Genomic DNA, 23,405 nt, shown 5'->3' with positions numbered 1-23,405 from the left:
TATCTATCTGGCCCGTTACAAAGAGGCTCCTTTGATAAGAACTTACCTATCGTCTCTCAAAATCTATAAAACCTTATTCCCCTGCTTTTAATTTCTTATATCTTTTCACTATTTTCAATCTCCTAGCTAGCTAGCTACTCTTTCTCTTGCTTATACTCATCCACTCTTTCTTTAGCAACCATCGGCAACTATGTGTATATGACTTTATCATTGGTAAGATATTTGATGTTGAAAGTCTATACATGATTGGAAACCCATATAACTAATCTTCACCCTATGTAGTTGGTTTTAACGACCGATACACTATCAAACAGGGCCCTCGTCATCTTCCTCGTTAGTCTTAACCCTGCGGTTCGACCATTTTTGCAAAACAGGAATTGCCAGGCCAGTCCAGAGAGCCAGAGCAATAACAAAGACCAAACCGCTAGCCCAGCCGTGCGTCTGTTTAAAATGCGGTGCCTGCGAGCTAGGGAATTGATACTGCTGGAATGGAATCACAACGGCCCCGCCCACTGATGTCATGAATCCGAGAATAAAGCCTCGCTTCTGTTGGTCACCTCCACAAGCCTCGTTAACCCACCCGGCTAGTAACGGGGTGAAGCAGCCATAACATCCGCACAGAATAAAGACAGCCATCTTGAGGCCATGGGGTACATCCCAAATCGTGAGAATAATGTAACAGAAGGCCAGGAGGGATCCCACTGCAAGACAGACAGGACCACGCCTGCCGATCTTGTCCGCGACGTAACCAGTTGATATCATAAATACGAAATTGACGGCGCCGATCGATGTGGGGATGTTGTTCACTTGCGGAACAGAGTAGCGGTGCGTCGACTTTAAGAACAGCGTAAAATACTGCATCACGTAAGATCCTACCGTGAGTGTCCAGAGCGCGTAACCAGCTGTAAAGGTGTACACTTGCCACGAAGTTGCGATTCGCTTGACCACTGTCCAATCCATCTTGCCGACCGGCTTGCGACCCTCCTCCTCAATGCGCTCGCAGGCTCGGCGGCGCTCCCACTCGTTTAGGTAAAAAGCAGTGGTTTTCTCAGGAGTATCTGGGAAGCAAAACTAGCACATGGGTCAGTTTTCAGGGAGTCAATAATGCTTTGGGTAACGTACGAATCCATAAATGGCAACGGGGATGGATAAGAGGAAGTCAAAGATGAAAAGCCACCTCCATGCTGCCAGACCGCCTTTGCCATGCATACCGCTGAAAAGGGCGGACTGTAGATAACCCGAAAACATTTGGCCCAGAACGCCGCTCACGACAAAAAGAGACGACCGCCTGGCCAGCTCGCTTTTTCGATACCAACATCCCAGCGTCCACTGTACACCGGGCCAGGCAGCCGACTCGAACAACCCGCAGCAGAACCGCAGCGCATAGAATTGACCAGCCGTGTGGCACTTATACATTCCCAAGACAAAGAAGCTCCATGTCATGAGGCAGGACGGTAGCCAGTAGCGGGGTCGTACGATGGTAATGATGAGATTGGCAAAGGGGGCGCCGATGAGGTTGCCACAGTTGAATAAGGTGTTCATCCAACTGAGCTCGTTGCCTGGGCCAAAGCCCAGATCCTCAGACATACCGGAAACATATGCATTCGTGATGTTGCTGCTGTCAAGCCACTTGATAAAAAAGCAAAGACACGAGTAGGAGAGCAGAAATCAGTCAAGCTTGAAGATGAGCCTCTTCTCTTCCTTGCTCGTATTGGGCTCGTGCCAGTGAAACCATCGTGGCTCCAGTGTTGGCTCTGGAGACCGGACCGGCTTTTCGTCAAGGTGGGGTGAGTGCTTGTCGTCTACCGGCGTCGTACCTGTACCGATACGGCTAGAGTTTGTCTCGGCGGCGCGGAGTTCATATGTCGCTGACATCTTGGCAAGGGTTGCTTAGAGTCTTGGTCACACGAGGACTAGTAGATACGCCAAGTAATGTCTTTTGTCATCTGGATTGATAGATTTCACACCACCATATTCTCAATAGATCTCTGAAAGGTAAAAGCACATTAAACGTTGGGTAATCTGGCACCTTTTATGGACGATCTTATGTATCTCTGGTTATCAGTCCCGGTCTGTGCTTTAGCAAGCTTTTCCCCCTCAATCAATCGCGAACTTTGAAGGGGCAAGCACGCAAAGCTAGCTAGCTGCTTCAACTTGCCCGTCTTGAGAGTTATCGAGGGTCAGCAAGACCCGGTTTTGAGCATTCAAGCCTCGAGTTGTCACCTATCTGGGTTAGTCATGTCGGGTCAACCCGACAATTACCCCACACCGCCTCTCGATGTTATCGAGGTAGATCAACCGGCAGTCGGACACACCCGACTAGCCTTCTTTCGTTTCCAAATCATGCTCGTCGGCGTCGTGCAAACAACGATCTCCTCATAAATGTTAAGAACCAGGGGCAGAGATCCACGGATGGTCCTCTATATGAGATATACGGTCTTGTTGAAGAGTATAGTCAACAATCATCCAATTTGGTCGCAGAATGGTGGAATACGTGAATATCAATGGCGCCCGCCTTGCTTATCGGATGTCAGGACCCAAGGACGCCCCATTGTTCATAACACTACATGGCGGGCGCGGGATGGGTTAGTCAGATAGACCATTTGCGATAGCCAACTAGCAGGTTACTAACCCACATCAGGAGATCACAAATCAGACTTCAAGGCTTATAGTCCTTTGGCAGACCAGTATCGAGTTTTATCCTTTGACTATCGCGGGCATGGGCAGAGTTCTTCAACCAAGCCATATACTTTCGAACAAATTGTAGATGACATCGAAGAGGTTCGCAGACAGTTTTCGAGTGATGATCAGAAAGCCATTATTTGTGGAGGAAGCTTTGGTGGTTTCTTGGCCCAACATTACGCTATCAAATACGCCGAAAAGGTCCGATACTTGATTCTACGTGGAACTGCGCCCAGCTATCACCGTGAGATAAGCCCCTATTACCACCAATTGATATGAAGAGTCCCATTCTAATGATATAGTTACGGCTTAGAGGAAGAAGATGCTATCAAAGTACTTGAGAGCAGGCTACACAAAGCTCCTAGCTTCTCTGTTGGAATGCTAAAGAATAAAGTTTTCGGGGCTTTTGAAAGCGATCTAGAGTTTCAACTAGTACATCTTGCCATGTCGCCTTTGTATAGTGAGGCATTTGATCCGAATGCAGCTTTAAGGAGTTGCTTAGACAATGTATACAATGCTGAGTCACATAGTAAGCATCTCTCCGTTCTCGCTATCTCGACATGCAAATACATGACTTAAAGTCTAACTGGCTGTAGACGATCTATACTCGGAAGACGAAAAATATTTTGACTACCGAGACGACCTACCTAAAATCAAAGCGAAGACTTTGGTGATAGTTGGGGATAAAGATTGGATATGTCCGCCAAGTAAGAAACATGAATATATTTTTAACGACACCGATCGAAAATATGCTTACTTTTATCCAGGAAACTCGATACTCATTACTTCGAGAATCCCACACGCTGAGTTATTCATTGTGGAGAACGCAAATCATAGCGTCCACTTAGAGAAGAACAAGGAGGTTATTGAAAAAATCAGAGCATTTATAGCAACTGAGATTCCTGCAGAGTAAATTACAAGCAAAAAAGTAGCAACTTATAAGAGCTAAGAGAGGCTCCAGAAGTGGACTGTAAATAGTAGGCCTAGAAGGCAGATTGCTAGCTCACGTAGAATGTTCCAACTTTCTTATGTCGCTACCAAAGCTTGGGTATGGCTATCATGTCTCTGTAACTGAGCTCCCTAGGTAGGATCTCTGGTGCCTACTTAACAGGATCTTAGAGTACAGAGAAAGGTGAGGTTGGCTTAGAAGCAGAAGTGGTGAATTGTTGTTGCATCAAACAGCCATTAAATAGAAGATATCTCAAGTCATTATTTTCATGACAAGTTCACATGAATTCAATGGTATTTCCGACAAAAGCCGCATCGTCGCTACATAGGAGGACCTGGATAGATCGACGGATTGCCCTCTCAATGGATACCATTTGGGTTTCGGCAAAACCATGAACTCATTTAGGTGGCAGTTATTCTAATCCAGGACTCTACAACAAAGTCGCAGCTAAGATGACTGAGTTCTTAGCTCTTGTGAGTACTCGAGGTATCACGGAAAACTATACATTCTTGAGTAATCGAGAAAAATATATGCTAAAAATAGGGTTTTGGCATTCCCTTATATTCCGGTCTCTGTGGGTGAGATCGAGAATCACAGCAATCAGCAAAATAGAAGGTAAAATTTACTCTAACTTGGTCAAGGAATATTTGAGCTATGGTATAGCAGCCAATGAATAGATTCGCGAAAGAAAATAGCATGTTATCCGAAAGGGAAAGAAAAGGTCCTGATGACATTGCAGTAAGAATTTGAATGGTTTGACGTCACATACGACACTCTTCATCGCCATTGAAAAGCCCAATACATTTTAATAGCCCAATCACTGTCGCCTGGAGGCTTCATTTTCTTGCATCAATCTCTGAGCCGCTGCAAATTCTGTAGACACGCATACGTGGCGGTGTCTCGTTATCGATGAATGTCGGAGCTGCCTGCCACATTCCTCACATGGGATTGTAGGTCGATTGTAGGGCAATTCTAGGGGCGCCTCTAAATCAGGAGAACCGGGGTGTTCTTTCTTCCTATGAGCGACAAGTTTACTAAATTTCAAGAAGCCCTTCCCCCTGACTCTCTTGCAGCTAATAATATTGCAAGGATGTGGGGTCCAATCATGGATCTCCTTCATATACTTGGAATACTCCGACTGAGTTATGAATGGTCGAGTTTGCTGCTGAGTATTGTGTGGTAATTCAAAGTATGATTCATCACGATGCTTTTCACAATTCGAGACGTGACATACTGGGATGAGCCACATACGGTTTTCAGATGTGGGAAATAGCGCCGAGGACTCGGTGGGCGTAAGCCTATGAGCATGAGCAAGATGTTGTTTGAGATGCTCTTTGCGCTTGAAAGCACGGTTGCCTTGGTATTGCGAACATCTGTTGCAGGGATAAGACTCGCTGCCTTTTTTTTTGGAGATCTCTGATGTGGCGATGAAGACTGCTCAATCTTGTAAATGTCACCTGACATTTGCAAATATATCGCGAGCCGAGTTGTCCGGCGACAGAGTGTTGCGTCGCACAGAGATGCGGAAATTTGAGAGCGAGAGTGATTTCCGGATCTCTTTCGTTGCTTTCAAAATCATGGTGAAAAGGGTGCGCCAAGTCTTCACCTATATACTCAGAGCCTTGATGCTCTGCAGCTGGGAACGGAGAAAGGAAATGGTCGTCCTTAAAATTGGGCTTTGGAGGTATGTTTAAGTTGTTGTCCAATTTCCCGAAGTTGTGCGTCGGGAGTGTTCTGTCATGTTCACATCAGACAGGGTGATGGTCAGAGACAGGGAATGTGCGGTTGAACCCAAAACCTAGCCCTGTGATCACCCGAAGCCAAACCCAATCATGTTGAAGTACACTACATTCGGACTAATTTATTTCGTAGCTAAGTATAATATGCGTGTTTTTGGTGTGTTGGTGTACGTTAGGCATATACCGACTTGGGTAAAATAGATTGGAAGGCTATCCAAGGCGCGCCAGATGGCCAACATATATTGCATGTAGGATTACACGTCCTGGTTATTATCTTGATAGCAATCGCACTAGTGCCACACATCGTCATATAAATTCACGCACGAGGTCCTGCTTTTATAGTAGCTTGTGTCAATATTCAAACGATATGGCTCGTTTTCGCGTCCATAATCCATCTATCGTCTCCATCCTCCAAACTGGCTTGAGCGTCGACGTTCAATGCGGTGTTTTAGCAAGATCACCACAAATCATGCCTTACCCCGAGCAGCCAATTGAGCCTCAAAGAGACTCGCAGGCTCAACCGATCGTTTCTCTTCCTCCATAGTCCCATTATTGCCCTTCAACCTACTCCCACCATGACATCCAACTCCCCAATTCGTCCCCAGCGGGGGACTCTGGATGTTATAATCCCCATTGATATTCCACGCCACTCCACTGTTGATCGCCCAACCGTGCCCGCTGCCCGCCGTGCCGCGGTTGATGAGCGTCGTCGTCGCCGTCGTGTTGTCCACGAGCAGGCCGTGCGCCCAGTGTGCGTGCGGCTGGATTTGCATGACTGGTTGCTGTCCGAAATGGCGTACCACAGCATTGGGGCCGGGGATGAGACCTTGTGTTACAATGGGAAATGATTTAGCATCTGCGGCACCTTTGGTGCCGCTGTCGATAACTAGAACCTGTGTCCCGGAGATGGCAATGTCGGCAGCATAGCCGGCGCCGTTATCTGTGGCGTGGTCCCGGTGGACAGACACGCTCTGGATTGTAATCCTCGAAGAATTTTGTCCGATCTTCACGGCGTTGTTGAAACCTGTAATAGACAGCCCGCGCGCGTAGCTGTCGGTGACCCATGGAAGGATTGTCAGGGCGCTTCCCTGACATGAGTTGTCGGTTATGATCTTGCCTGAGCAGCTGGGGGATAGAGTGATGCTCATGGACTCAACACCGAGCTCAGAGGGAGCGGATGGTGGCGTGTATATCACAAGCTTGGGGGACATATAAGCGGAGTCAAGTTGGTCAGTCAGAGGTATGTCTAGTGTGACTGTGTTGGACGAAATGGCTTTGACAATTCGAGGCTGGTAGACAGTATCTTGAGGCTGCCAAAGAAAGCCAGTCAGCAAAATCCACCCAATGTACTCTCCAACGAGCCTAGTTCTTTTCACTCACTGTGAGCCAGGTCTGATGTTCACCGTCCCGGACGAGATCAGCCATCCCGTTCGCGCGCACCCATTTCGCCGTCACGGCCCTTTGTACCCAAACATTCTGTCCCACTTTCAACCCTGTCGAGTCTTTGACGGTCACTTTGGTCGCGCCGACAGGCACGTATTTGTCCGTGATTGCAAATGAAGTGCCGGGCTTAGGATTTGAGACCTTGGTACCCATGGTGATCACGCTGAACTCCCCGCTCTTTGGTAGCAAAGTTGTCTTTCCGGGCCCAGCTCCCCTCAAGCTTACACCCCTGGGGATGGTTAGACCAGAGTTGAGATGGTAGTCGCCCGGTGCCAGCGCGATGACACCACCGCCGCTAGATGAAGAAAGGTTGTTCAATGCATCTTGAATCTGCTTGCTTTGGTCGCCGCTAGCAGCTTGAATCGTGACTGCTGCTGCTCGATGAGAGTCAGGAAGAGGATCATTCGAGGCATGGTAGCCACAAAAGCTGAAGTCAGGAATGCCATTGCCTTTCTTATCCTTGAGCTCCGTATAGTCTACAGTAACCGCCAATGCGACTGGCAAGACCAGGAACTGCAGAACAACGCCTGGAAAAATCATTACAGATGTTGAAGAGTCGGTCTATGTCGTAAACGGGCTATTTGCTGCAGAAAGCGGTAAACTCCTCTGGATATATCTCAAATATGATCTACTTTATATACAATTTCTAGTCGCGATTCCATCCGAAAAGGGATGGATACTTCGCATCGAGTCTAGCATTCTGCTTACAAGCTGACTGTGGGTTACATGGGGCCGAATTCGCATATCGACCAGCGAGCCTATGAAACTTCAGATTCTCATTGTGAACCCGGGCCCGCTGAGGCGCAGGAAACGTAAAAGAAATTTGGAGAGTTGCAGAAGACAATCAATCATAGTTGCAAGGCTGGGAGTAGCAGAGGTCATACAAGGGCTGTACGAAAATGACGCTTACGGCATGTTGGCATGAAATGCCTCGATTACCTAAAGAAGAAATCATATGCGCGCGCATCGTCAGCGTCAATTTCTAGGTGGGTATTAATTAAATTGTTTCAGCTCACTCATGTAAGTAAAGTGCCCAACACATTGACGTTCCTCAACTTGAGGGGAATTCGTGCCAAACAGTGGAAATAGAAACTCAGCCTGAACACCTACCTGTATACTTCTCATTTGAGGTCGTCCAAGATGAAAAGCCCGGGATGAGCATTGGGTTGACTCCAGCCAGTTACTCCTCGAAAATTGCAGTGTTCTAGAAATAGTTGAAAAGATGAAAAGAAGAGCAAAAGGGGAGAATACATCGGAAGCACCGTACACTATTTGCATGGATTTCACAAGCAGTAGCAACGGGCAGTTTCAAAAAGTCTAAGTGCTAGATACACGGGCATAGTGAATGATGTGATAAAGTGGTAAAATGGTCAACTATGAACCCTACAAAGGATATGGTCACGCTGGTTCGAGGAAGGCGAGAGGAAGGTAGTGTTCACTAGTAGCAGCTCATGCCTCTGATGTGTCAGCATAGATCCTTATGGTCATGCCAGAAACGAGCCAGTTCTCCGAAAGACGGTTTTTCCATATGAGTCTGAGCCCAGGAAAGGATTCCGCACTCAACCGGAAACTGCATCTCCATCCCTGGAATCTGGCATTCACACTTCCTCTCCAGTCCTAGGGCTATACACTCGCAATCCCGATTCGACCCTGGATATTTCCTACCCACTAGACCCTTATGGAATACTCCACGCTGCTCAACATACCATCTTTGCGAACAATGTGAAGTCCTCATATCTTTGTTTGGGAAGCACTCCTCCCACAGCCGTGCATCGGTGGCCCGTTCTTCGAGTGTCGTCTCCGTAGGGAAAAGTAGTAACGTAGCAGACGTTGGATATAAACGGTCGTCTTCGAGAAATACCCAGGCTCGTTGTCGGTACAAATTTTTGAAGAAGCCCTGATGAATCAGAACCACGAGAACGAAGCTCCCATTACATTCCTGAGTATTTCTCACTGTACTGATCATCTGGATCAACACGGCCATGAAAGCTCTCTATGTAGCTTGGAGTAGTTACCCCCCAGATTAAATTGAAATAGTTCCTAAACCATAGCTTAAGGTAATCCAATCCATGTAATCCGAGTGTGGTGTAACGAAGAAAAGTTGCAGCAAGATCAAAACCGAAGCATGCCAATTCGGGTACGATTTTCAATTCAAAGATCCTGAAACGCGCCAGATCGGCAGCATAAATATCAGCATTGACATAGACACTGTCTGGAAATAATAGTCTCGATGTGGTACGAGAAGATATGGAGCCAGTCGGGATCTCCGGGAGCCAGGAGTTTCCTGATTGTGCAAATATAGCCCCATACAAGGACTCGACATACTTGTTCACACAGCGGATGGCTTCTCATTCTGACGGTGGTAGCTTCCGGTCTACTAATGTGTTCAAGTTCATTGCTTCCGACTTTTGTAGCTTACACAGAAGCTCATACCGCAGAAACGCTCTGAATAGTCGTCTCCTTCTGTACATTTTAGCTAGGCAGCATCAAACCTGAGGCTTACTTCCTGGTCTTGGTATACGAGACGGCCATGGAGTGATAACTCAGGAAGGCAAAGAATGTTCCGAGGGGGGTTAGGTTGCAGTTGCCTTGGTGAGATAGTCCTCGATAAAGAGTAGTAATCTGCCATGAAGTTTCTCGAGCTCGTTGCTAAGATTGTGATCTGTTTGTAGGGGTTTGCGGAGTAGCTGTGCTTTCCACGAGTTAAAGGGATCGCTGGTCGGGTATATGTTGTACATGTCGTAGGGGTCGTAGGAAGGAAATGTGATGATTCCTACAGCATCCTGAATCATCTTGTCGTCGAAGTCGGCATATAATATTTTCATAGTGATGAATGCTCTTGATTCAGCGTACTGATAAAGCATGATAGGAGAAGCCCGAATAAGCTGTAATATGAAGCGTTTGGAACGAACACATACCAGTATGTGTAGACGAAACTCTGGTGGGAGCATCATGAAAAGGTCCATCTTTAGTGATGTTGAGCAGGTCAAATTAGCCGCAGAGCCTGAAATGTGAGATCAGTTGTTCGCCGAGCTATAGTGTAAATGTGCAGGAATACGGTTACGAGGTTGTATGTATCCTTCAAATGATTTAAATGACGGATGAAATGTTTGGCTAGTTTGCGAGGTAGTTTTATTTCAATGGAAATTAGTCATTGTATGCTTCGGAGAAAGAAATATCAGACTTTGCTATTCACTACAAAAGTTTAGATAACAGCATGTACCCACAACACTCCCATGGATCATGCTCTTTAGTTCACACTGAATAGCAGTAGATTTACGGATTGGTGAAATTCTATTCAGATACTATCTAACTACAATGACCAAACCTATAAGTATTCACCCATCATATCTCATCCCCATGTCTACTTGGACTTTTCCATCACATGCTCGGGCTAACAGTCAAATTAGAACAAGGCTTTCAATACGAATCACTCAAGAAGCAAAACAAGCAAGTAATTGATCAGATGTTGAATTTGAGGGCCATTCTGCCTATTGCTTCCTTGTGTGTGGTATCCATACAGTAGAATCCATAGCCACCGTTGCCAAATTCCCCACAACGCCGGTCTGTAGCCAGACATGTCTCGGCTAACGAAAGGGGGTATGTGAAGTAAGGTGGCGCGCGTAGCACGCCAGTGGGAGAATCGAATAGTCTTTCCCAGAGGTGGTAATTACAAAAGAGATAGGACAAATTCAGACTCCTTCCCCCCTAGAGTCTCTACTCGACAAGAAAGCAGCGTGATGCCACAAAACTAGTAAATGGGCCGCGAGCCGGGCTCATCCCACTTGCGATGAATACCGGCTCTGTTCTCGGACATCTCGAGCTGAGGCTGAGGGGATTCGTCCTCGCCCTTGACGTCCGGGCCCCAAGAAACTCTCCCACTCCGTCGGCGTCGGAAGCTGGTGTCAGCGACACTGCTAGGGCCGATCCACTCCCAGGCCCGACCGACCTCGCCATTGTGGCCCTCGCGCTGGCCCGTCCGCACGTTGCTGTTCTGCTCAACCACGGCGCGGACCCGCTGCCAGATGCGCTCGCGCTCTGACACGCTGTGCACGTTACGCAGCACATCGTCTCTCAAATTCGGCAGGAAGAGGAACGGGTCATCTTCCCCACCATCCTCGTACGCCAACTCCTTCTGGGTGGCGAGACGCTCGAGGACAATGTTGACAAGGCCAGGGACCTTAGCCGCTGTAGCGCGATATGAGCGGTATGTAGACCGTGCATACAAGAAAGACAGGATCGAAGCTATTACAGCCCCAATGCCGAGTCGATGTCTTGCCAGCCCGAGGCGGATGGAGCGGCGGACCGCGCAGGTGATTGGAACGCGAGAGAGAGAGGTGCTCGAGAGGAGAACTGGAACGGCTCCGCCGGTGGCAGGGTCTCTGGATCGAAAACATGTCTGGTTAGTCAGCTTGTCAGGTACTCTTCAAATCTTGGTCCTCCAGGATACGCATTACTGCGACATGTGCTCGGTGCAACCTGAGAAGGGGATGGGAGGATAAAACTTACGGTTGTGTCTCTGCCTCGACCTGGATCTCTTCCCTAGATTCGATCTCGCCTAAGGCAGCCGCCCACAAATCATCAAACTCTTGCTTGCTCATCTTCTTGTTCCGCTTCTCGCTGACTGTTTCCTTCAAAACAGGCTCAGCGATGGATGGGGTTGCGGGCTTCCCATCTTCTTCCTCAAGCTCTCCGCACTCATACTTTGCTCGGCGCTCACGGAGCTCCTCAACAGCCTTGTCTGCCACGGCCTGAACCCGACGGACCTTCTCACCGTCGGGCTCGCAAGTCGGAGGGATTGGAACAAGGCCGCCGAGAGACAGTGGGTGGTTCTTCAGGATGAAGTCGTCCTCACATCGAACGGAGTAGTCCTCATAGCAGTAGGCATGCGGCGGGCATGGCTCGCACTGCGGCTCCGCCAAGGCGACAGCCCAGTCCGGAATATCGAAGTTGAGGTCGGCAGGAATGATTTGCGTAGCTGGCCGCCCAAGCCCGCAATAGCCAACGGCAATCTTCTCTTGTCTGTACCAAGCCGCGTAGGCGCCCAGCAACGTTGTGGCTAAAACCCAAAGCGGCGTTGTCAAGCTCGATCGCTTCTTTGACCGCCTCTGAGGTACCACAGCATTTTGTGCCCTGGTGGGCTCTTCCTCCTCCAGTGCCAATTGCTCCTCCGGCGTGAACTCTTCACCGGCCTCGACAACTGGTGCCTCCGGCGTCTTTGAGCGTAATCTGCTCACGGGGATCTCGAAGGACTTGGAGAAATGCGAAGTAGCGTCGTCAGCGACCGGGCCATCCGTTCTTCTCCTTGCCGCCGAGCCTGCAGGCTTCTTTGCGGTCGATTCCACACCAGCAGTTCTCCTACGATTAGTTGGAGTCTTAGGTACCGGCGGTGGAGAGCTTCCACTCTGGAATGGGTTGTCGCTGGTGAACACAGTGTCGTCGTCCGCAGAGTGCCTGACAATTGTGTCTTCGTCAGACTCCTCTACCTTGACCTGCGGCGGCAGCTCACTGCGGCGAGGCTTCCTCACAGATCTCCTGCCATCCGCATGCGAATCTGTGTCGGTGTCCGACGCGAGCGGCGTCTGACGACTGCTTGCCCTGCCCTTGCGCTTTGTCGGGCTGGCGACGGGTTCGGGTAGGTGCTCCGGCTCCTCCGACTCCTTCTTAACTCGAGTGGAGGTTTTCCGCGGGGACCTAGCCCGCTTGGAAGTACTCGGCGGAGGCATGAGGGTGTCGTCGGTGGAGATGGCCGTGTCCTGCGAGCTCTCCGCGTCGACGATGCCGTAGCTGGAGCGCTTCGCCCTCGCGCGCTGCGCCAGGATCTTCTTAGATTGTGGCGCCACCTTATCGTTGAAGAGGTCGACCAACTGCTGCTTCTTGGCGGTCGCTGGGTAGGACACATTGTAGGTGACGAGGATGGAGCGCAGTCGCGGGACGGTCAGCGACCATGGGTCAAAGCCGCCCTGGAGATAGTCCACGCTCTCCGTGTCAGACATCTTTCCGCAAAGTCGCTAGGTCAATGGCAGGAGACTAAGTGAGATGAATGTCACGAGGAAAGCACACAAAGCAAAATCGCCGATGCCGAGATCAAGGGTTGATGGCTTGTGGGAAACAGCTGATGCAGTGTTGCTCAAAGCTAATCAATTCCTAGAAATGTGCGACCGATGACAGCATCAAAGGTTGAGTGCAGGCGCCTTGAAGCACGCTCTCTCCCAACTGCGGGGAATAGCAAAACAAGCCCGAAGCTGTGTGGTTTCTTGCGCTCTCCAGACAATCCCAGGCTTTTTGCACCGTCGCAATCGTGACTTGCGAAACGTGTAGGAGGGAAAACCGGAGGATGCGCTGGCGGGGGAGATGAGATTGATGTTGATTTTATTTTAAAGGACAGCCGGTGGGTGGATGGTCGATGTCGACTGACGCAAGTGAAGAAAGCTTGGGGGCCACCATTAGGTCGGTTGTCAGTGGCAACCTGGGCTCGAAATTGGCGCTTGGAGGGGTGCTAGAGTGGTAGCCCACCGCGGAAGGACCTTTTGAAAGGCATTTCCCCGTCGGAGAATATGTGCACGCAAGCCACAGTGCGCCACATGATCGATTAGTCATGGTCTAGGCTAGCCGTTTGGGTGGGTGGCGAACTAACACCCCCGGCTGCCTCCCGTCCCCCTAACCCATGAGCTTTTGGCCTCGCCTTCACATGCTCAGGGGTAACACATTGGTTGGGCTATATTTCATACGTCACAGTATTTGATGAGGGTCATTATCATATCAAAGTCACATGCAATATATTGAAGGTTGAACTGTAATATTTTGCCAAACGGCAGGGTTTTTTTTTGTGTATTTTCTGAGGTTTTCTCTTTTTTTTTTTCTGGTTTTTGTTTGTGGTTTCTTATTTGATCCAAAGCATCATTACCTTTTTTTTGTGTGTTGTTTGTTGTACGAGAAGCAGTCACGATATCCAGAAGCCCGAAACGTCGTTGAGAAAGCGATCGAATGAATGAAAAACTCGTGGAGTTATTATTCAAGATAGGGGGAGCACTTGTTCATGCTCCCCAGCCGAAATCCAAAAACCGTTAACATACAAAAATGAGGCCAGCCGTATCCCACGGGGCCAAACTCGTTTCCCACGCTTCGCTGAGTGATTATGTGACATGAGTTGTCCACCATGCGCCATGCGCCATTGCCCCTTTCCTCCTAACCTTGTCTGGCATATTCCCATGCCCATGCCCCTTACTCAATGTCCACCTTGCGGACCTCGGTCCACTCCTTCTCGACCTTGGGCACCGTGACGACCAGCACGCCGTCCTCCATCTTGGCCGCGATGCCCTCGCTGTCGACCTCGTCCTTGGTCTCGCTGCCCTCGGGCGGCAGGCGCACGTCGCGCGCGAACAGGCCGACGCGACGCTCGCCGCTCACCAAGCCCTGGAGGAAGGCCTCGTCGCCGGGCCGGTAGACCACGCCGCTGACGCCCAGCACGCTCTTGTCCGCGTCCCAGTTGACGCCCACGTCCTGCTTCTTGGCGCCTGGTACCGCTACGTGCAGCACCCACGACGTGGCCGTCTCGAAAATGTCGACGGGCGGCGCGAAGGACTCGACGTCCTCGTCGGAGGAATCGTTGCTCTCCTCGTTCTCGGCTGCGGCACGGTCGTTGGTTGTGTCGTTGCCGGTGGCGTTCTGAGCCCGCTCGAGGTACTCGCGCACCTGTTGTGCGTATGGGTGGCTAGCGAAAGCCTGGATTAGAGGCGTGAAGTCGAAGGGAAAGCCAGCGCCATGGGGTCCATGAGGGCCACCAAAGGGAGGAGGCGGCGGCGGGCCGTGGTGGTGATGAGGGCCACGACCGAAGGGACCAGGGCCAAAGCCAGGTCCGTGGTGTGGTGGTCCATGAGGGTGCTCGCCGCGGAAGCCAAAGCCTCCACGTCCACGACGGCCGGGACCGCCACCATGGCGGCCGTGGTGATGGCCACGTCGGTGCTCACGCGGGTCGGGGATCTCCTCAGGCGGGTCGGCCGTCTCGTCGCGCAGGGTGGCGGGCGAGTCCTGCTTCTCGTTGCCGCTCATGCCGCCCATCTCCTTGTCGTTTTCCTCGCCGCCAGTGGCAGCAGCACGCTCCTCGTCGGTATATTGAGGAGGCTGCTCCTCATCGCCAGAGCCAGGGGCGCCGCCAGGGAAGCCTCGGCGGAAGCGTCTGCCCCTGCAGGAGCCTCGACGGCCCCATGGGCCCTCAGCCCAGTCCTCACCACCCCAGTGGCGCCATGGTCCTCCGCCGCGTCGACGACCCCATCCCTCGAAGCCGCCTGGGCCGAAGGGGAAGCCGGGTCCGAAATTCATGCCGGGGAACTCAGGGCCAGTGTGGTCGACACCAGCGCCGCGAGCGTGGCTGGGGTCTAGGGCCGCCATGAAGTCCCAGAAAGGGACGGATGCGTGATTGAAGTTAGGGGGGCCGTTCCAAGCCATGTTGATTGTTTGTGAATTTGCTGATGTAGGTATTGTAAGGAGTGATCTGTTGATGATGTAGGTGATAGTGTGATGAAAGTAAAGTCCTTGACTTTGAGAGGATGTCGGAATCAATAGATTGATAGAGAAGAGAAGAGAAGGAAACAGGAACAGTCTCAGAGACAGGATAAAGTGAAGCCTATATAGGACTTACCAACCCCAAGGCAAGAACGAGGGTGCGTAACTACGAACACCTCAGACGACAGTCGCCTCGTAGGCGAGCATGCCTTGACTAGGCGAACTCACTTACATGGCTCACCTCACAAGCTAACTACCGCGCGGAAGAAGGACAACCAAATGAAGGGGGGCGATAAGTCCCATCCCGCCACCGCCGGACCAGCAAACCACATTGCGCCGTCTTGCTAGAGGACTCGGACGATCTCAAAACTAGTTGGGGCCATCCAGGAGCAGTCACGCAGTCCGCGTACGTACACCTGATATCTGATTCGAAGTTGTTAGAACACATTCGAATGTCTATGCATAATACAGGCTCTTCGCTTGTAAGACATTATGTTGGAGGGGTGGTGGGAGTCACACACCTCTGAGGCCAGGCATGTCTTCGCCACGCGTCCCCGCAATGCGTACGCGGCTCGACTGCAAGTCCCCTAACCTCCGCTGTAAGTTGCGGGCGGTGGTGTAGCTGCACCGAGTGCCGAGCTGACGCTGGGCTCTCTAGCATTTCTAGGTAACTTAGCGCACGCAAGCCACAGCAAGCGGCCACCTCGGCCCCGAGACTGGCGTCGGAGGTTATACCGGGCAATTCGGTACATTCAGCTGGCATCAATTCGATTCGAAAAGAAGCCATAAGACGATTCACGAACTTGCAGCCAGAAGTTCCACATAAATCGGCAGTCCGACGATGAGTCTGAGACTACCCGTGAGGCCTCTTGGCCACTTGGGAGTAACTGGTCTCGACCGAATTGTTTCTGAGCCAATAATACATGCTACCTTTGGCATATCGTGCATTAACAGAAGAGCCCTATCATGGGGCGCTTCAGTATCGTTGTTTCATCTTAGCTGTCTTCAAATGACCGCAACCGCCTTGTCTCATACCTAGGGAGTCGACATGATAGATACACTCACTTCCTATTCGCCATCTTCTCTCTGACCAGATGGTCCTCTGTACTATGCTTTTCTGATACTATCAAATAAGATTAACATCTATTTTCTGAGCAGCATTGAAAAAGTCCTCTCTACACACCTCTCCTACTCCAACACGTTCAAATCCATCCTTCAATAGCCTACTCCTCGTCACCACAAGCACGAAGTAGCTCTGAAAAGCGCCCTTATAAGTCATTCTGGCAGTGTGTAGACAGAAGAGTTCTTCCGTCCGGAGATCCTCCTGGTCGAAAATCGCCCATCCACAGACCCTGTCGTCCGCATCGTAGAGGCAGTGCGCCTGGAAGCTGCGACTCTCACGCAAGGCCTCCTTCACATGGGCGGAGGCCACCTTGTCAATGTCAGAATGCTTGATCAGTGAGTTTGACCGCGTTATCTCCCGTAAAGAGGCCGCGAGAAACAGAGGCTGCAACGGTGAGGTCTCGACAGCTCCGCCGCCGGCGCCGCCGCCGGGACCTTCCCTAATACAAATGGTCGACTCGAGACTCGGCAGCGGAGACTGCAGCCTGTGCAGATGAGCCACAGGCCCGTCCAGAGCAGCCCAAGACCACGAAGGAGCCCTCCGGTGTGTGGCGGTCTGCATTCTGCTGTCCTTTGACAGCCAGAGCAGGCTCCTGTTAAGATACTTGAGCCACAGGCCGGAAACATACTCGCTCCCGAGATGGGGGCGCAGATATGTCGCCAACGCGGCAAGCGCAACGAGCTTGTCTCCGGGCTGCGTCAAGCTCCTCGTGGAGAGTACTCCACGAGCCTGAACCAGGTCTCAAGATCTGCAGGAGGCCGTAGGGAGAAGTAGGATGACGGGGTGGTCAAGATGTGCTGCACGCGGAAGTCTGCGCCTGCGCCTGCGCCTGCGCTTCGGCGGAGCTCCACGAAGTCTTCTGCAGAGAGCGTCCCCCGGCACTGCCAGACGATGCGGTTCTCGAAGAAATGCAGCATCCGGGGCGACAGGACGTACTCCTGGAGACACCATGCTCTCTTGTTCCAGGGGCTCTCGAGGAAGTCATCGGCGATCGAGCCGGTGTGGTTGGTGAACGTGACCTTGGACGTATCTCTGGCCATATCTACCGAAAGCTGCACGTCGACGCTGTCGCGCGTCACATTTCTGGGGAACAAGCAACCCTGATTGGCATCTTTCGCAGCAGTCGCAACAAGCGTAACGACAGCTGACTGATATAGTGCCGCCATCCGCTTGGACTCGGCGGCCCAGTCTTCTTGGTCATCTTGGACGATGCATAGGCTATCGACCCATAGATACTCAATACCAAGCGCTCTTGTGATTTGAGTTGCATCTCGTATCGTCTTCGGGAGCCGAGAGGGCTCGATATAAGTATGATGTTGCTCGAGGGTCGCCTTGGTCGTCTTGATGCCTGTGAAGTTCCCACCCCAGCAGTAGCTGAGGGCAGCGTAGCGACTCGAGACATCCCGAGATGAGACCAGGTGCAGCTCAGGAACCATGCCCTCGTTGTTTATCTTGATGAACCGAGCGGGCAGTCCTTCGGGCGGCCTACCGATTGAGCACGAGTGGTTGGTGCAACAGTTCGATAACCACTGCTGCAAAAGCTCAAAGTCGCACTGCGCTGACATCGGCCGCCCAATCGCGAATCCAGCTCTCGCGGCAGCACTGTCTAAGAACAGTCAATGATACACTATTGCATCAAGCATCGGGACTCGCACCTGGCTCGGCATGTACATTCACAAAGCGACCGACCTTGTCGCCAACACGCACAAACACGCGCGACAGTCCGACCGGATCTCCTGCTGCATCGGAAGCCCACGGGAAGAGCCTGACTGCGTCATGTCGAATGCCCTTGAGCCTGGTTCCCGATATGGCATCCAGAAACAGCGCACATAGCCTGCAGGTTCTTGCGGATGCCGTAAGCTTGGCCACGCTGCGGTGCAGCTCGTGGCCGTCTGCTGCCTGGCCGTTTGTGACGATCGGCAGCTGGATGTTCTCACACGAGATACAGAGCGCCATATGAGTTAGGAACCACAGGCGGACAACGCATCTCGAAACTTTACCTTCGTAGCCCCTTGGTTTTACTTGTGCTGGTAAACACAGAGATAGACTGGCTGACATGCCCATCGCCAGTCGGTTCGCAGACGGCACTTACCGTTTCTCAGCTCCGAAAAGTAGGAGGACGAGAGGCATGCCTCTTCACCAATCAACCCTCATCCTCAACATGACTGCACTTCAGCACCTGCCTGCTCAGCACTTTGTTATCGAAACGCACGATTCAAAAGCCACATACACCAACAACCCTTCGTCATTACCAATCATATGTAACAGGTCTAGCAGCACGACGCAACACGCCGGCCCTAGCCTTCTTATACATGTCTGCTTGTATATATGTCTACAGATTTGATTTGCAGATTGCTCTGATGGCTCGGCAGGGCCAATCATCTACATGGATAAATCCCTGCCAGTGTAGTGTAGTGTATACATATATAATGCCACATGGAACTAGAAATTGTAGCCAGTCCATATCTACCTTACTTGCGCTGCTCTGGAAGAAGAACAATGTGGTAGGAACATGACCAAATAGCCTCCTAAACACCCTTCCTCCTAATGCTATTCCGCCTCGACCTAGCATGCGCTCGCTCGCTCGCTCGCTCGCTCCTTGTCGAAGTGCCACTCGTGACACACCGTCGTGTATCGTCATCTCGCTTGCATCATGCCCGTCCTATCCCAACCCCGTCCCATCCCATACCGAAAATATCTTGTTTCCTTTCGCTGGTGTATTAGATTGCCAGATCAATTGCCCATATCAGAGAGCCTGTCCCGAATATAGATAGAAGCGCATATACCCAACCTCCCAGATGTTAAAAACGCCGTGGCTGCTTAGCTGCCTGCCCCAAATAAGCAAATGTTGCCGATTTCCCATTTCCATCCTAGCTTTGTCTCTTATCAAGCCGTTTCCTTTGTTGTTGCTGATGTTGCCAGTTTCTTCTCCGCCTCCTCAGCCCTCTTATTCGCCTCTGCGACCTCCTGTCTCAATTGCTTGATGTACTCGATCGCCATCTCCACGGTGCTCGCCTTGCTGTTGGGGGCGTTCCCTGACTTGTCCTTTTTATCGCTGTCGCCTTCGCTGCCTTTGCTCTCGACGCCTGGGAGGTTGGGGAGTAGAGTCGCGATTTCTTGCAGGGCGGAGTTTATCCGATTCCGCCGGCCCTGCTCGGCGATCTTGTGCGACGTCCGTTTCGAGGTGAGATTGGTCGATAGCTCGCTCGGGTAGGAGACGCCCGGGACGGTGTTGCCTTCAAGAATGTTTTGGTAGTTGGACTTCGATGCTAGCAGACGGGAAGCCGTGTCTTCTGCATTTGAGCCTCCAGGGAGCAGAGGTTTTATGTTTGGCGAAATCTTGGGTCTTAGCGCTGGGGAGACGTGAATCGAGCTGATGCTAGCCCGCTTCTTACTACTCCTCGGCGCCAACTGTGGTGTTTTTCTTAGGTTCGGCGTGGTTGACGAGGAACCTGGGAGGAGTTGCGGACTTGCGCTGGCGGAGGCAGGTCCAGTTGGCTTGGCAAACACTGGGGATGGAAGTGCTTGGAACGGTGTCTTCGGTGCGCCTTCAAGAGCTGGAGAGCGCAATTGTGGTGATTCGGTGTTGATAGGAGCGGGTTGCGGTTTCGAGAAGTTGCTGGAGCTCACAGACTCTGGCAGCTCAAAAGTCTCAATGTGTTCCATCTCATGCGACTCTGCTGAGCCGGTAGTGGTACCTTTATTTGCGTTTGGTGATGTGAGCTTCATGAGGGAAGCAGGTGTCGCTGGCGAAGGCTTGCCGGGCAGGGAAACGTGTGGAGCGGCCGGGGCAGCACTGTTCTGAGGCTGCATATACGGAGAAGGCTTTGCAGACCTCGGCTTGGGAAGGGGTGGAGGCGGCATCTCTGAGAGGTTCTCGGGTGATACAGATCCATTCTCAGAATCGGTCGTTCCCATCGAGACAGGCGTCTGACCCTTTGGCTGAGCCGGATGTTGTATTGGCTTCGAAGATTGGTCCTGAGGCTGCTCTACGCCCTCGGCTAATCCGCTGAGCACCTGGCCATTGAGTAACGGGGTAGATCCTGTTTTTTTCCTCTGCGGTTTTGAGATTGGTGACTGTCGAACACTGCCCTTGCCCCTTGATTTTGTTGAATTGCCTTTCCTGGTCTTCTTGGAGACATCACTTAGACTCGGTGCGGGCAGAGAAGGGGGCACCGCCTCTAGGTCCATCTCATCAGGGGAGCTGGTGTTTGCAGCCGATATCCTATGGTCAAAAACTGCCATTGATTCATTCTGTGCATGAAGCGCAGGAGACGTGAGAGGGCTGAAATAAGCACCAGGAACCGTGAACTGTGTGTCAACGGGGAAATGACTCTCCAGAGGCGTCACAGCGGGTGAGACGAGAGGAGTGAAAGCCATCTATATGCTCATTAGTGAATGCTACTGGATAGCACACGTCTGTTGGTTAACTTACATCATGCTGGTCCTTGAGGCGCTGGTAGCTCTCATACATGCCACCATGCTGATGAGGCGTGTGGTCTGGAGGAACATAGAATTGATTGTTTCCAGCTTGGATCTCAAGACTCTGAGGAGTCGGAGGGACCATGCGGCTCTGGCGCACGTAGTAGGCGGCCTGCTGCTCCTCGAGCTGGCGCTGCTGCTGCTGGAGTTTCTGCTGTTGCAGATACTGGATCTGAGCATCGATCTCCGAGATGGCATCGCCGGGCGAATGCGAGGGGGGCAGCATGGTGGAGGTGATGGAAGGATGGGAGGTCGCGGTGCTCATGGGCATCTGGGCATGCATCGCGGGGTCCATTTGCGATAGGAGCACCTGGCCATCCGTGCCCGTCATGGGCGTATCGATAGTCTCCCGCGGCGGCGGGGCGCCGCCCATGATGGGCTGGTGGCCGTTGGCATTCTGGTAGTCTTGGAAATCGAATTGCAGTCCGTCGCCGAGGTTTCCAATGCTGTTCATGTCCAGGAATTGCTGGAAGTCATCCTCGGGGGCGGGATGCAGGCCGTGGCCCGGACTGTTCCAGCCCTGGGAATTCATCATGGCCATTGGTTGCAGGATGTGTTACTGAAGACTCGCCAGCCTGGCGATTGTCTCCTGCGACGCAATAAAACTAATTTTCTCCTTGCGCGGGTATCAAGCGATTGAGTGCACGATTCTTTATCGAGAGGTCCGGCGGGCGCTGGGGCGTGTGACGAAGCGAGTGATTCACTGGGGTTGGAATGTCTTGGATCACAGGACGGTGGATGAGGGCGCAATCGGCTTCGGGTGGTAACGGCGACGGCGATTGGCGGTCGCGGGCTTCGAGTCGCTAACGAACGTCAATGTCTTTCTCCTTCTCTTTCTTGTGACGAATGATGTCGTTCAATGGCGGCGATGGTGTCTCGAGTATTCTCTCTCCGCGCCTGCTCGAGAGAGGAAGATGGAGGAAAAGAAGTGAAGTGAGTAGGAGAGGTTGAGAGCTCCGAGGAGACGGGATGCCGACGGAGTCGAATCGAAGGAGGGAGGAGAGAAGATGGTTGGTTGGGTGGAGGGTGACCCGGAGTGGAATACCTACCTACTAACGTTACTGTAGATAGACTGTAGACTGTAGACTGTAGGCTGGAGACTCCTCCTATGCAGTGCAGTACGGTCTACAGTCTACCTAGCAGCAGCGAACGGGCGGCGGCGGGTGGGTGTGAGAAAGCCGACCTTGTTTCTTAACCCACCTACCCACCTACCCACCCACACACTCACTCACTCACTTACTTCACATTGTTACCGTGCTGTACCTAACTACCCACTACCTACTCTCGAGCTACTCTCCTCTCACTGCGCGCGCAAACTCGACTTTAGTGACGAGTGGAGGTGGGCTGGGGCAGGTCAGGTAGCCTGGTCTGCTGGTGCATGCTGCACGCTGCATACTGCATACTGCATTGCAAGCAGGTTGGAGGGGGGATCGCAGTCCCGCGCTAACTTCAGGTTGGTAGGAGGCGGGCGGTGGTCAGATTTGCGACGACTGGCCTGTGCGCTAGTGCAGATGAACTCACCATACCAACTGCGGTAGTCCTGGTCCTGTCTGTATTATGCAGTCGCTGCAGACTCTACCTAGGCATGCCTGTGCTGGGTTTCTAGAAGACATGCTCGCTCTGGCGGTGATCTCCTCTCTAGCGACGGCCAAAAAAGAAAAGCAAACAGGCTGCATGCACCTGACGTATCTGATCAGCAAGGCTGATAGACTCTTCACTTTGGATCGGCCAGTCAGTCAATCAATTCGCTTCAGATACTCTAATAATCATGGTCACTTAGATGCTTTCGCCCACACTTGCCTTGACTCTTCAACTCCCATCGTCTACTTAACTTCTGATTGGGTTCCCGGCTCTAATGGACGGTAGCTTTCTCAAAAAAAAAACGTCAAAAATCCCTTTCCACAGCTATAAGCTCTAACGCCGGCCGTTGTGGGCTCCCCCATGACACCGGCTAGTTCCCTCTCAGCAGAAGGGACCCTGAATCGCGGGTAGAAATTTTCTCATAGCGTAGGAGCTCCAGTCGTCAACTTTCGACACAGAGCGAGGCAATCGAGCACGTGGGCTTGCTGGCTTGCTCCTCTCCCAGACGGCCTCCTTCTAGTGACGGAGCTAGAATAAGGCGTCCCGCAACTCACGCGAGTCTCCGCCGGCCGGCCGCCCATCCAACCTCTCTACCTGTCTTGTATATATATATATATGCATGTATGTATGTATCTTATAGACAGACATGGAAAAACAGAACGGCGGGGACTGTGGGCAGCTCCCCTCGCTCCCCAGGGACCCGGAGCATTGCGGATCGGCCTGCCATTGATGCAGCAAAAGCCGGGATGACTAACGATGATGGTGGGCTCCCCCGTCGGCGTTTGTCTTGCGTGATCGTCAGTCGGTCGGTCGGGCGAGCAGTTGGTTGGCATTCATTGACATGCGACCAACTGAACTGCCTCTTTTGAACCAGGCCAAGAGCAGGCCTCAAAACCAAAAC

At 51.8% G+C, this 23,405-nt stretch overlaps 6 protein-coding genes across 6 annotated transcripts; all 6 read right to left on the bottom strand.

The window, feature by feature from the left end:
- Window positions 1-306: 306 nt before the first annotated feature.
- UCRPA7_3974 (putative major facilitator superfamily transporter protein) lies at window positions 307-1,604 on the bottom strand (the record flags this gene model as incomplete). The annotated part of the gene is made up of 2 exons (XM_007916498.1): window positions 307-1,071; window positions 1,590-1,604. 2 exons carry the CDS (start codon window positions 1,602-1,604, stop codon window positions 307-309), a joined length of 780 nt encoding a protein of 259 aa, XP_007914689.1.
- A 4,330-nt stretch (window positions 1,605-5,934) lies between these two features.
- Window positions 5,935-7,353, bottom strand: UCRPA7_3973 (putative hemagglutinin-related protein; the record flags this gene model as incomplete). The annotated part of the gene is made up of 4 exons (XM_007916522.1): window positions 5,935-5,984; window positions 6,041-6,680; window positions 6,751-6,990; window positions 7,039-7,353. 4 exons carry the CDS (start codon window positions 7,351-7,353, stop codon window positions 5,935-5,937), a joined length of 1,245 nt encoding a protein of 414 aa, XP_007914713.1.
- Window positions 7,354-10,564: 3,211 nt separating this feature from the next.
- Window positions 10,565-12,809, bottom strand: UCRPA7_3972 (putative sister chromatid separation protein; the record flags this gene model as incomplete). The annotated part of the gene is made up of 2 exons (XM_007916493.1): window positions 10,565-11,195; window positions 11,323-12,809. 2 exons carry the CDS (start codon window positions 12,807-12,809, stop codon window positions 10,565-10,567), a joined length of 2,118 nt encoding a protein of 705 aa, XP_007914684.1.
- Window positions 12,810-14,037: 1,228 nt separating this feature from the next.
- UCRPA7_3971 (putative hsp20-like protein) lies at window positions 14,038-15,261 on the bottom strand (the record flags this gene model as incomplete). Its single annotated transcript, XM_007916521.1, has 1 exon — window positions 14,038-15,261. One exon carries the CDS (start codon window positions 15,259-15,261, stop codon window positions 14,038-14,040), a length of 1,224 nt encoding a protein of 407 aa, XP_007914712.1.
- A 1,878-nt stretch (window positions 15,262-17,139) lies between these two features.
- On the bottom strand, window positions 17,140-18,397 carry UCRPA7_3970 (putative heterokaryon incompatibility protein; the record flags this gene model as incomplete). Its single annotated transcript, XM_007916524.1, has 2 exons — window positions 17,140-18,047; window positions 18,097-18,397. The coding sequence occupies 2 exons, from the start codon at window positions 18,395-18,397 to the stop codon at window positions 17,140-17,142; spliced, it is 1,209 nt and encodes a 402-aa protein (XP_007914715.1).
- Window positions 18,398-19,327: 930 nt separating this feature from the next.
- UCRPA7_3969 (putative phosphorus acquisition-controlling protein) lies at window positions 19,328-21,464 on the bottom strand (the record flags this gene model as incomplete). The annotated part of the gene is made up of 3 exons (XM_007916513.1): window positions 19,328-19,794; window positions 20,140-20,821; window positions 20,877-21,464. The coding sequence occupies 3 exons, from the start codon at window positions 21,462-21,464 to the stop codon at window positions 19,328-19,330; spliced, it is 1,737 nt and encodes a 578-aa protein (XP_007914704.1).
- Window positions 21,465-23,405: the final 1,941 nt, after the last annotated feature.

Source organism: Phaeoacremonium minimum (assembly GCF_000392275.1).
Source record: "Phaeoacremonium minimum UCRPA7 unplaced genomic scaffold PA7_03_scaffold_299, whole genome shotgun sequence".
NCBI lineage: Eukaryota > Fungi > Ascomycota > Sordariomycetes > Togniniales > Togniniaceae > Phaeoacremonium > Phaeoacremonium minimum.
This window is presented reverse-complemented; position numbering and strand designations above follow the sequence as displayed.